This window comes from Chionomys nivalis, chromosome 1, assembly GCF_950005125.1.
Source record: "Chionomys nivalis chromosome 1, mChiNiv1.1, whole genome shotgun sequence".
Taxonomy (NCBI): domain Eukaryota; kingdom Metazoa; phylum Chordata; class Mammalia; order Rodentia; family Cricetidae; genus Chionomys; species Chionomys nivalis.
The window spans coordinates 85,162,363-85,175,126 of NC_080086.1; the positions used below are offsets into that span (position 1 = coordinate 85,162,363).

At 39.3% G+C, this 12,764-nt stretch overlaps 1 protein-coding gene across 1 annotated transcript in view; it reads right to left on the bottom strand.

Annotated features, from left to right (window-relative positions):
- Positions 1-571: 571 nt before the first annotated feature.
- The window catches only part of Qrfpr (pyroglutamylated RFamide peptide receptor), a 58,639-nt gene continuing 46,446 nt past the window's right edge, over positions 572-12,764 (bottom strand). Inside the window, exons 3-6 of the mRNA XM_057788137.1 lie at positions 8,781-8,842; positions 3,036-3,271; positions 1,672-1,769; positions 572-968 (exon numbers count right to left, since the gene is read on the bottom strand). Of these exons, the coding sequence (XP_057644120.1) occupies positions 613-968; positions 1,672-1,769; positions 3,036-3,271; positions 8,781-8,842 (752 nt within the window). The 3' untranslated portion in view covers positions 572-612. The remainder of the gene's footprint in view (positions 969-1,671; positions 1,770-3,035; positions 3,272-8,780; positions 8,843-12,764) is intronic.

Sequence of the window (12,764 nt, forward strand, 5' to 3'; positions counted from 1 at the left end):
TACTAACAAGAACATTGTTTTTTATACAAGATTTTTAAAACTCCACTTTAGGGCAGAAGAGATGGTTGCTCTTCCAGAGAACCTGGGTTTGGTTCACTGGATCCATGTAGCAACAGCTCACAACCTTCTGGAACTCCTTTGCCAGGAAATTGGATGCCCTCTTCTGGTCTCTTGTAGGCACCAGGTATGTATATGGTGCACAGACATAAACATAGATAAACCAGTCATAAATGCAAAATAAAAACAAAAACCTCACCTAAAATTCACAAGAATGACTCAGTAATTTTTCAAAATTGTAGTTCATATGTATTTTCCACAGAAAAATATTTTGTCACAATCATTAGTAAGTACGGTAGTTATTAATTCGGCTTCCTGAGACAGGATCTCTCGCAGCCCAGGTTACCCTAACACTCATTATGCAGCTGAGGACTACTTTAAATTCCTGATTCTGCTGTCTTCACCTTTCAAGAGCTTGCCAGCATTTCTAATATAAAACCTCTCAACATTTTCTCAACGTAATCTTCTTTCAATTACAGTATGACGGGTACTAACTCTGAAGATGCCATTAAAATTAATGTCTACATCTACAGCAGAGTTCTCAGAAATTCAGAACTAAAGAGAACAAGAAGCGACTTGTGATGTTTTCTTCTTCTTTGGCTGTTCACACCACTTGACATTGATGTTGGTGTCCTCAAATACTTCTCCCTTGATCTCTATGGGATTCTCTCCGTCACCTAACTTTGCTCTCCTCTGCATAACCATAGCTCCTGAACTCCCATGCCTCCATGCTAGAGAGGAGGTTTCTTTTACTATGCAATAGCAAACTGCCGACACAAAATTTTTTTTGAAGTTTTCATTCATAAGCGCATAGACAATGGGATTACAGATGGAGTTGAAAAATCCAATTATTTGCACTATGGCAAAAATCATCTTGATTGTGACTTCATCATATTCCTTTTCAAAATTACCTGAAATAAAGTAATAATTTAGAATGCTTGATCAAGAAATAACAGTAAAATTTTACCATACTTATTTATAAAGATTTGTTCTTGTGTAAGTGACTAAGGATGTGGAACATTCTCATGATGACATTGAAAGTGGTATCTGGTACCTGGATCAAAGCATCTTTGGAATATGCCCTCACCGTGCATTGCCTGATGCCTGGCATATATGTAGGATTCATAGACCTGCAATTCAATAACACCAAGCCTCACATAAGCAGTTACCCTACACATGTTCTCTTGCACTCCAGAAACACAATCGTGTTTGGTACCAGTAAACAGATGAAGGAAAACTGCATCTAGGTATTGGATTGGACTCCTAGCTCCATTAAATTCACAAAGTAAAAGCCAATATTCTACACAGAAAATGTTCTCAAGGTGTTTCTCCATGCTAAACAGCATAGGGAGAGGAGGGGCAACGTAGGAGAAGCTTGAAAAGCTTTTCTTTATCTTTCGTAACTAATAATGACTTTATCCTAGTTGTGCAGTCACCTGCTATGTAATGACTTGATATTCTTTAATACACAAAAGCAATGTTTAGTATTTGACATTTGATTAGCCTAATGATTAGCGGTCAGTGAGAAATCAATGATTTAATGCATACTCTAGTAGGAAATGAACTATAAACTCTCTAGAAAAGGGAAAACAAAGAAGAGTGACAGGCACTCACTGTATTCAATCATCATGTGAAAGACATGGAAAGGTGCCCAGCACACAGCAAAGAGAGCCACCACTGTCACCATCATGATCACAGCTCGCTTCTTCCTCCTAGACCCACAAAGAAACATTGCACTGGTTGGATTTGCTTTAGCAAATGCGTCAGTGTGCTATCAAATGCATTACTGTTTGAACCTACTTCACTTAACCACACTTTTTCAAGTGTTGGTGAACTTCCTGAGGCTGCTAGTAGGCAGATTATCTGCTTCCCCCCATCTCTACAGTCTTCATATCTCACACACCCCTGTGATAAGTGCTCAGTCTGGGACTCGGCTAGACTACAGACATACGTCGTTCATTTCCCCAGTAAGCCAGTGGACAGAGGCAGAAACTGGGGAAAGGGGAAGTTTAATTCACAATAGGGTGACTAATAAATGATGCCCTTTGGGTTTAAGTTTAGGAGTGTCTCTTCAGGGATGTGAATTCCATTCACTCAGCATGTGTTTAGAGTAGTCTACCTCTGATAGATAAATATCAGTACTTATGAAATACACTAAGCCTCAAGGATGGAACTAAACTTTATAATAGGATCAACCAGAAATTCAAGCTTATTTTCTTCTTTCCCCCAAACTAGATTTACATCTCCACAGGTTTACACATGTGCTTGTTGCTTTCTGTTTCAAAAGTCCAGTCTCACCATCTGTCATTTCAGTCTGGCAACCCTTTTCTCTGGGAAAGTGGTACCCATAGGTCTGGTGGTGCTCAGCTGTCTCAGGCTCCATCATGCACTCAGAGGAAAGTTTCCTTAACTGGTCACTAGAGGTCACTGCATACTTGAAGAATTCATGCAATCCTGTCAGGTCCTTAATCTAGGCAAGGTTCTGTTTGTTTGCTTAACAGTATTCCTCATAGATTATGTCATGGGAACAAGAAATATAGCAATGACATTTGTCTTGAAATTGATGCTAATAAATAAAATGAGATAGCACTGCCTTTGAGTTAAAATACAAAGTCTCAATCACAATCATTTAAAATAAGTTGCATTCTGGGGTTTCAAAGGATTTTCACATCATATCAGTAGTTTAACATTCTTCTCAAGTGGGAAGAGCTAAGGGTAGATGCAAACATATGCCCTTGTACTTGTGCAGAACTCAAGGTCCTCTGAAGCAAGGATTTCTGCATATTTCTAATATTGTTGGCCCAGTGGGGGAGCACAGTGGAGCTTGACACCACCCCATAGCATCACAGTTTCAAGTGAGCCCATGCTCTCAAACTGAGTTATCAATAACGCTCAGACTGAATTACCCAGACAACTATCCCTTCAAGCACCACTAATAAAACAAACTTTAACACTGGCGAATACTTTCATAAACAGACCTGGCTATTTTGAACATTTCTCTTCCGTGAAGAGTTTGGAGCGCTGAGCCGTCCCCCACTCTTTTCTTGATCCAAAGTTCATAACCGATTTTACCATAGAGGACGAGCAGCAGCAAGAGAGGCAGCAGGAAGAGGGTGACAAGGATGAAGGTGGTGTAGATTTTCTGGTGCGTGGGGCTGCTCCACTCCTCCAAGCAGCAGATGTGTTCTTTTTCATATAGGAAGTCATATTTAACCTTTACAGTGAGAACAAGTCAGTTACAAAACGCAATAACCAGCATCCAAAGAGCAGAATGGAGCCAAGTGTCACCCACTGTGACTGCTCAGAGACCTCCCACACGGTTGCTGATGATTTTTTTTCGAATTTGAATCAGCCTGTACAGTTATTTTATTGCAACTGTAGGCATTCCCTTGATTATTAAGGCTTTGATTTTGTACTTTGTGATTTTAAATGGAATGCAGTATTATGCCTGCAATGGTCACTTCTTTTTTCCCCATCTCAACTTCTGTTTCACTGACCACAAGTTTTCAGTTAGCTGAGAGAATGCACATGGAAAAATACTGTGTATCATATGCTAGTCAGTTTAATATTAATTCAACTGTTACATTTGCTTTCTCGGGTTCTGATGAAACAGATTTGACAAGCATCAATCTTCAAAGCAGAAGGAACCTGGCCATGTTTTTACCATTATTATCTGGTTCATGTAAGATTGTAAAGGCAGCTGGTAGTTTTCAAAAGCTGAAATGAAACAAGATGCTGGATTTAAACTATTGATTGTATTTGTTTAACAATTTGCTCTTCTGAGTCCAGTGGACTCACCTTCCAAGTCCTAAATTCACTGTTCGCAGCCATGATAGATAGTATCAAATGCTAAAAGGCTCCTTTCATATACAGTAAACATTTAAAATATATGCCAAGTCTTATCATTGGGATAGGCATGCAAAGGAAGGACCTTATCAAGTCTCGGTTACTGTGGAGTTCCAGATGACATATTTATACTTATAGTTCTAGCAAGCCTCATCACCAATTTTCAGCATCAATTCAAAGGTTAAGATCATTTGAGTTGTGGTTCAGATTTTATTGATGAGTACAACTATGAATGATAACACTTAATGGAAACAGATATGAAAATGAAATTATTTCTGACTCTATATGGGCAGAGCCTACAAGGGTGAGTGACCATAGCGGTCATGTACTTAAACACCCTGAAAGCTCAGTGGTAAACTGTGATGCGTTCATGCAATGCCAGAGATAAACAAAGGATCCCAAATACATCTGAATATATAGATTTATGGCAACCAGTTTTACATTCTTTTTGTGAATTTTATAGCTATAAGGAACAAACAGAGAGTCTTGCACACATGCAAGATAAGTGAACTACTGCTATAGAAATGAATACTTTGCATTGGTATGGGTCTTGGTTTATTGATACAAATTTAAGGTCTGTTTTGTTATATGTATATTTCTGCTCTTGATTAAGGTTTTGTGTTTGTGCAGCTCATTTGAAAATGTAATATATAATTAAGAAATACAGGTTAATAGATAATCATCTATAATAGTCAAGCTTGTAGTCATGTTAGGTTTTCTAGATGTACAAGTATATATTTCAGATAGATAGGTATCTTTCAAACCTTTCAAAGACTTAAAGATTATGGTATTTAAATGTTTTAAGAACTTAGGACTTTTCATAACAATGAGACTCATCTACTCCTAGCAGCACCAATCTACTTCAAGAGGCTGACTGTCATCAAAGAAGCTCCTTATGGAGTTTGTTAGCTATTTGGATAAGAAACTAGTCTTGCCTGCACTGCTTGATGGTATGTTGTATGAACTGGACACGTAGGACCCACAGAAAAATGACTGCTGAACTTGCCTAAAAGTGAGACAATCCTCAGGGTTCCTGCTTCATGAAAGAGTCTACCAGACATTCTGCAGGTCACAGAAGGAAGTGACTGACAAACTGCTGATATAGGTGGAACTGTCTTTGAATTTTTCTTCTTCATGGAAAAATCTGCAGATACTATGTGTCTGTAGCCTGAAGATGGGTGTGCCAATATTACAGAAGAACTTTGGGTGACTGTACAGGTAGCAAAATGTCTCTGTTAATTCTAGAGTTTTAGAAGTTGTTTACAATGCACTTTATGTTTACTTAGGTACTATTATATCTTTCTGGAGTCTTTGATGGAGTTGGAGAATAGTTATAATTATAGTTTTTTTTACTTATGATAAAAGATAAAGTAGATATAAATATTATTACTGTAATTCTTGCTTGATAACTGTTTTGTTGTATGTAATCTTGCTATATTAAAGTTAAAACCTTTTTTTACTTAGACAGAAAAGGGGAGGTGATGTGGGATTCCTCTCTGTATGTTATAAATACCATTGGTGAATAAAGAAGCTGCTTTGGCAGAATTGAGTAAGATGGGAATGCAAGATTGTAAAGAGCCCATAGGTTGAATTACCATCTTGACAACTCTTAGATCTGTCACCATTATCCATTCCCAAGAGAATGTTGGGCACCAAAGACACTTCACTTGGAGCTTGTTTTCTTCTTGGCAAAACTGGCCTTTGGGCAAAAGATTGTCCGTTTCTCAACCACTGATAAAATGCATGGTATCAGGAAAGGACAAGCAGGATACAAGAAAAACAGACTGCCAAATTTTGCCAAGACAGGGTAAGATGGTTCTGAAAATTTTTCTGCCTCTGAAAATAATCTGTCAGTTACTCTAGGCCTTAGCCAATGTTGGTTGCTCTAATGTTGCAAACGAGACTTGGGGTGATTACCCAGGTAGTCAACTGTCTCTGTCATTTGTTGCACATTTTAGAAGTTGCTTGATTGCACATTCTATTTACTCAAGTAATATTATTTCCCTTCTAAGGTCTTTGATAAAGCTGAAGACTAGATAGTCATAGTTACTTTCTTCTCATGACTTGGCCAAACCATTTTTAATACAAGACTTGGGCTCCTTAGGATAGGATAATTACTGAAACATTTAGCATATGTTTCTTGCTTAATATTATTTATGCTGGTTGTAATTCTAATTTTTATACTTGATATTTGTTCTAATTGTATATAGGCTTATATTGGGCTTAGAATTCACTTATTTATACAAAAGGGGAGGTGCTGTGGGAACTCCTTCAGCCAATAGCCTTTAAGATAGCAGCCGACTTGGGTGTTTACTCTCATACTATAAATGCAGCCATAAAGCTTGCTCTCTCTCTCTCTCTTTCTCTCTCTCTCTCTCTCTTTGGATTTGGTTTCTATTCTCCATTCATGTAGAGGACTGTGATCTGTGAGTCTACCCCTGAATAAAGAATCCTTTATTATACTCAATTCTGAGCTAATATGAGATTACTTTACAGTGTCCATCTTCATCTTACCACTGAGCTGCACCTTACTCTGACTTTGCTATTTCCAGGCAGATATTTCTCTAATTTTCCACGTTCAAGATTGTAGCCGGGGTTGAGATCCATCTATATTTCCATTTCTATCACAACCTACTCCAACTCAAGATGGCCAGGTCCCCCATCCAAGTCAAACTTTGCTGTTAAGAACAATTCAAAAGACTCATGTCACTAAAGCCACCCTCATCCTGAAAACATAAATCCACTGGGCAAGCATTCTGCAATTCCCTGTCCCCTGTCCTGAGTAAACTTTTAATCAAGGTACTCCAAGAATGATGGAGACATAGTATTCGATGAGGTCTGGGGTCCTGCGAATTCACATTTTTATTCACTGGGGGGAAATAAGGACACTTTATGTTGAATCCTTCCATTTCTATCCCTAAAGACTATGAGTCGACTCAGCCATGAGAGAGCCCAGAGGAAACAACAAGATCATGAAAGGCTGGCTTTGATGTTGTCTATCATTTGGGAACATGCTCTGATTATTACACTCAATTGCAGTCTTTCTAATGGAGTTTCAAATTGATCCTGGGATGCACATTAATATATTTATTTCAAAACTGAACCTGACTTTTTCCTGAGGAAACAAATAGGGTTTGGCTGAGTTTAGCATTGAGTATGGTTTTGCCTATTAGATCTGGAAGATAAATTCTCTACAAATGAAATGATTTATACATTTAGAATGTTTGATAAGACATTTTTATTAAAATGGTAAATCTATTTGATTTCTGCAGGCAGGAAATGAGCTCCAGGGTTGAGAACTAGATTTTGTCATTTATATTTCATGCTGCTGGAGGTATGGGGTGGCACCAGCTATAGCGGCTATAGGGACGAGTAATGGGTTGGAGAATAGAGGCACAGGCAGAACTTCACAGGTGTTATCAGAAATCCCAGACAGAAGAAATCAGTCCTGGGCAGCACCCATGTCAGTACCAATACATCTGCTCAGTCCTCGCTCCTTTCTTTACTGCACCCCGAGAGAGGTGCCAAATGTGTAGAAAGAAGCCTAAAAGCATTTTAAGTTAAGGGGAAGACAAAATTTTAAATAACTCCAATTTTAGTATGTGTGCTGCCAGAGTATGTGTGACTGGGATGTCTTATAGCAGAGAAGATACGATTGTTCTGACTGACAGACGCCACAGGAATTTAATTACCTGAGTGATTTTAATTGTAAGAGTTTCAGGTCTGCTCAAAGTTTCATCCATATTTTATTTTGAAATTCTCAGGTGATATTTTCACAGGTGGCAATGGAAAAAAAGCCACTTCCTGCTTTCACAGAGGCCAGCTCACTCAGTGGATCAGTTACACAAAGAATATCGAGACACTTTTTATTTTGTCTATCCTTATTACGATGCGTACTTGCTGGACGAGCCCTCTAACACTGGGACAGCCCCCTCATCCTTGAGCTACTTTCTCCGCTGTACTTTCGTATCAGGTCTCATTTAAAATCCTAGGTAAAGAATGTGGCATACACAGGAAGGATTCAGATTTGCATGTCTGTATTTAAGGATACAAAGGAACATATTGTTTTATAAATTGTATTCCAGGCTGTGTGATGAATGCCCTATTATCTTTAAAGACAAAGGCCTGTGTTACACTACAAGTCATGCTAATGTACTCCTCAGGAGACAGGCTAAGCTGTCCAAAACCACTATTCTAACCTGGTCTTTTACTGTAAATTCCTTCACATGATGGAAGAATCTCACAAAAGGTGTGGGAAAAGACTAAGGCGGGAGAAAAATCAAGACCTGGACATGATTCTAATTCGTATTTCCATTTGCTAGTGGCTAGGACAACAGGAAAATCATCTACCAAGGGGACAATCTGTTACAGCTTTGGTTGACTTAAAATTAAAAAAAAAAGTCAGCCAGGCATTGGTGGTGCACACCTTTAATCCCAGCACTCTGGAGGCAGAGGGAGGTGGATCCCTGCATGCAAGACCAGCTGGTCTACAGAGTGAGTTCCAGGACTTCCAGGGCTACACAGAAAAACCTTGTCTCAGAAAGTAATAACAATACTAACAAAAATAACAACAACAACAATGACAATGTCAAAACAGTCATTGAAATCTCATGTAACAAGACTTGGATATTAGAAAAAACACATTAAGCTAAGAAAATGGGAAGAAGGTCATTTTCGAACTTGTTTTTTGTAATTTTAACTTTAAATATTAGGGGTGCAGTGTCCAGTAGACTTAAATAAAAGAGAAGACAATTTGAAAACATCATCTGATATTAGGGAAATGGATGAGGTCATATATATTTACCATAATATTCTCCAAGGAAGGAAAATAAATATAAGAAGGAGGGTTGAGAAAAATATCTCAGCTCTGAGCCTACCTCAAGGCGCTGTACATGCCACATGGGTGATCCTATGATGATGGCCACGAGCCACACCACACCTGCAACAATATGACAGTTATCAAAATGCAACATAGCTTGGTAAGCAACATGCATGCTTAACTTTCTAATCATAAAGATGCCTGGTCGCCTTTGCTCCCATCTTCTCTGTCATCAAGTACAGCAATGATCTTTTTAAAGGATCTCTGTCCTTCCGCTGCTTTGGAAATCAGTGCTACAAAAGTCGAGAGAGAGAGAGAGAAAGAGAGAGAGAGAGAGAGAGAGAGAGAGAGCTCCCGCGTGTGTGAGGATTTTAGAGAAGAACATTGGATCTCACAATCTAGCACTTTCCACATTATTGCATTGAGATGGAATCTCTCACTGAAGCTGGAGAACACCGTTTTCAGCTAGACTGGCTGGTCAGCAACACCAGTAATCCTGGTCTTACAGATGTGTCTGGCGATACCTATCTTTTTATATGTGTTTTGAGCCCTCATGCTTGTACAGAAAACACTCTTATCCACTGAACTGTCTTCCTAGGCTCCACATTTTTTTTTTTTACTGTTAAAAACTCTTTTATACGACTGAAGGTAAAAATCTAAATTCTATAGTTGCAGCCTGATAATGTCCTCATTCTCTCCCTTCGCCGGTGCAGGTCTTCCCACCTAGACTCTACTGGAAATCTGTGGATTTGTTTGTGTCCATTCTTACATCCCAGAAACCCCTACTCTGCTCCACATCATATTTGTACCTTGCATGGGCCATTCTGTCATCACTGTGAACTTTGTTCTGGGATAGCTCAGAAGTCACCTTCCCTAGGTAACTTGAAGTTTGCGGTCATTTCAAAAGGAGCTTTATTTGTTTAGCGAGTCTGTGCCTACCCTTATTCGTGACTTCTCAGCTTCTTCTGAAATGCTGGAGGACAAGGACAACCCACTTTTCATTTCCCCAAATGAGAATCTAAGGAAAATTCTTAGCCCTTAGTAGGAGCTGATCCATGTTTGTTGGACCAATACATAACTTCTTAAAGACTTAAATTTATTTATGGGTATGGATATTTGTCTTCATGTATGTCTGTATACCGTGTACATGTCTGATGCCAGGGAGTCCAGGAAAGGACAGATCCTGGGGGACTGACAATGAAGTCAGTTATGAGACACTATGAGGGTCTTGTAAATCAAATCCCACTCCTATGAAAGAACAGCCAGTGTTTTTATCCACGGAGTCATCTCTCCAGCCCTGAAATGAGTAACTTTTGTCCATATTACAGAACATCTTCTGTTATTTCTTTTTCAAGTCTAAAATACATGTGTGATTTTAAAAGATTTACTTTTATTATTTTTATTTGTGTGTGTGTGTGTGTGCCTCTGTGAGTGGATGTCACATTTGTGCAGGCACCTATGGAGGCCAGAAGAGGGTATCAGATTCATTGCTGCTGGAGTTAAAGGCAGTTGTTAATCATCTGACTTAGATGAAATGGAAGTCAAGTCCTCTCAAAGAGTAGTGTGTTCCCGTATCTTTTTAAAACCTCCAAACTTTTAACTTTATATTAACTTTAAAGTTAGCATTCAGGGAAGTAGGTTTCGTTATGGCCCTTACATAGGTTTCGTTAGTGCTAGTTTTCATTATAGATCTAGCACCCAACTGCTCTCCCCTGTATTCTAAGCCCATTCCAGCTGGTTCCTTCGCACCCCCAATAATCCTCCCTTCTGCTTCCATATTGATTTGGAGACCTTCAAATATTTGAATACAGCTGAGTGGCAAGTTGGGGCATATGTTAACTCTATTTTCCTGAGAAAGTTCTAGACTGACTTCCCTCCTGGTCACAGCTTTGCACCCCACAGCAGTGATGTGTTCCTCATGTTTTATCTCATATGCAGACTCTAGAAACTAGAAAATTGTCTGTATGTGAAAGACAGAGAGACAGAAACACACAGAAAGAGAGAGGGAGAGCTTGGAAAGGAGGCCACTAAAGGAGAAGAAAATTAATATAATGATTAAATCTTACATTCATTTTCAAGCAAATGCCATGACTTAACTTTTTGTGACTTGTAAATATACCTCATATCTTTATATTTGTTGATGAGTTTCTGCACTATTCCTATTTCCTATTTATTGGGAATGAAAGCAATAATTATGATACATACTTGGGGATGTTGACTTGAAGCCCTTCAGATACATATACTATAGACAAGTATCATAGCTGGTACAAACAGTAGCTCTACATCATGGTAGGTCTCTTGAGAAAGTTCTAGACTGATTTCCCTAGTGGCTACAGTTCCATGCCCACAGCAGTCACAGCAGTGATGTGTTCTTTTACCCACATCCTCATCAGCATTTGTTGCTTTAAGATGACCATTTTTCTTTAAGGTAGCCATTCTGAGTAGGGTGCATTGGAGTCTCAAGTAATTTAAATTTGCATTCTCTTCATGGCTAAGGATAGTGAATGCCTTCCCAAGTGTTTATTAGCCATTAGTGTTGCTTCTTTTGGGAACTGTTTATTGAGTTCTTTAGCCCATTAATTGATTGGATTTTTTTTTCTGTTTAAATTTTGCAGTTCTTAATATGTTTTAGTTATTAATCCCACCTGATGTGTACTTGGCAAATATTTTTCCCATCATATAGACAGCCCTGCAGACCCTGGTGATTCTTATTTTATGCAACCATATTTATCAGTTCTTGGGAATATTCTACATTATGTCAAAGTGATTTATGGTGTTTTTCTCCAGCAGTTTTTAAGTTCTAGCATATATACTTACTTCTTTAATCTATTTTAATTGATTTTTGAGCAATGTGAGATATATATATCTAGTCTCACTCTTGTTACATGGAGAAACCATTTTTCCCAACACCATTTGTTAAAGAAGCTGTATTGCCTCTAATAAATATTTTTGACAGGTGACTGGGATCAGTGAGTTGGTTCAGCAAGTAAAGGTGCTTACTGTCGAGCCTGATGACCCAAGTTTGAGCCCCAAAACCCACACCGTGGAAGGAGAGAGTTGCAAGCATTCTCTGATCTGCACATATTTGTTGTAACATGCACACACAAGCATACACATGCATATACACACACATTAATAAATGAAGTGTAATGAAACAAAAAAATGCAATTAAAATTCAATTGACTGTAGCTGTGTGTTACATATGAGTTGTCTGCTCCATATAAACTACATGCCTGTTTTTCTGCATGTACCATGCTGTTTTTCTGTGTCTCTGTAATATAATTTTGAGGTCAGATATTGAGTTACCTGTAACATTGCTCTTTTTTGCTCAGTGTTGAAATTCACTATTTAGTGTCTTTCGTGAGTGTGAATTTTGACATTGCTTTTTTTAGCTCTCTGAAAAATGTCATTGGATTTTGATGGAAATTGCATCAAATTTGTGGACTACTTTTGTTAACAAAAGCCACTTTCGACCAGGCATCCCTGTTTCGGTGCTGAGGAGTTCCATTTGGATGGGTGAGTGTGTGCTATCCAGGGGCAGCTTGTCCCGGAAGAGAGCACAAACCCCCCTCCCCCAGCTCCTGCTGCAGGGCTGTCTTTCCTACACAGGACCCAGCCCCCCAGCCTCCCCCTCCCCAAGCGTGCTCTGCTGTCTGCTAGGTCCTTTGCTCAAGAACAGTTTCCCCGATCCTACACTAAGGCTACCCACCCAGAGCGGTGAGTGCCTGCCTACTGGCAAGGGAGCGCAGACACCTTCAGCTTGTGCTGCAGGGTCTCCTGTGCTCTACTCAACCCCACCCTGCCCCACAAGTTCACCCTTTTGTCCACAGGTCATTGGGCTACCAGGCATCCCTGTTTCGGTGCTGAGGAGTTCCACCTAGACGGGAACGGTTCCTGCTTCTACACTGAGGATATCCACCCAGAGAGTTAGTCACAGCAAAGACTGGACCAAGATACCAGGCCTATCCTGTTGTAGTAAGAGTGCTGGGCTGCACCCGCCCAGCTCCGCATGGCTAGCTTTACCAGAAATAATTACACGGAA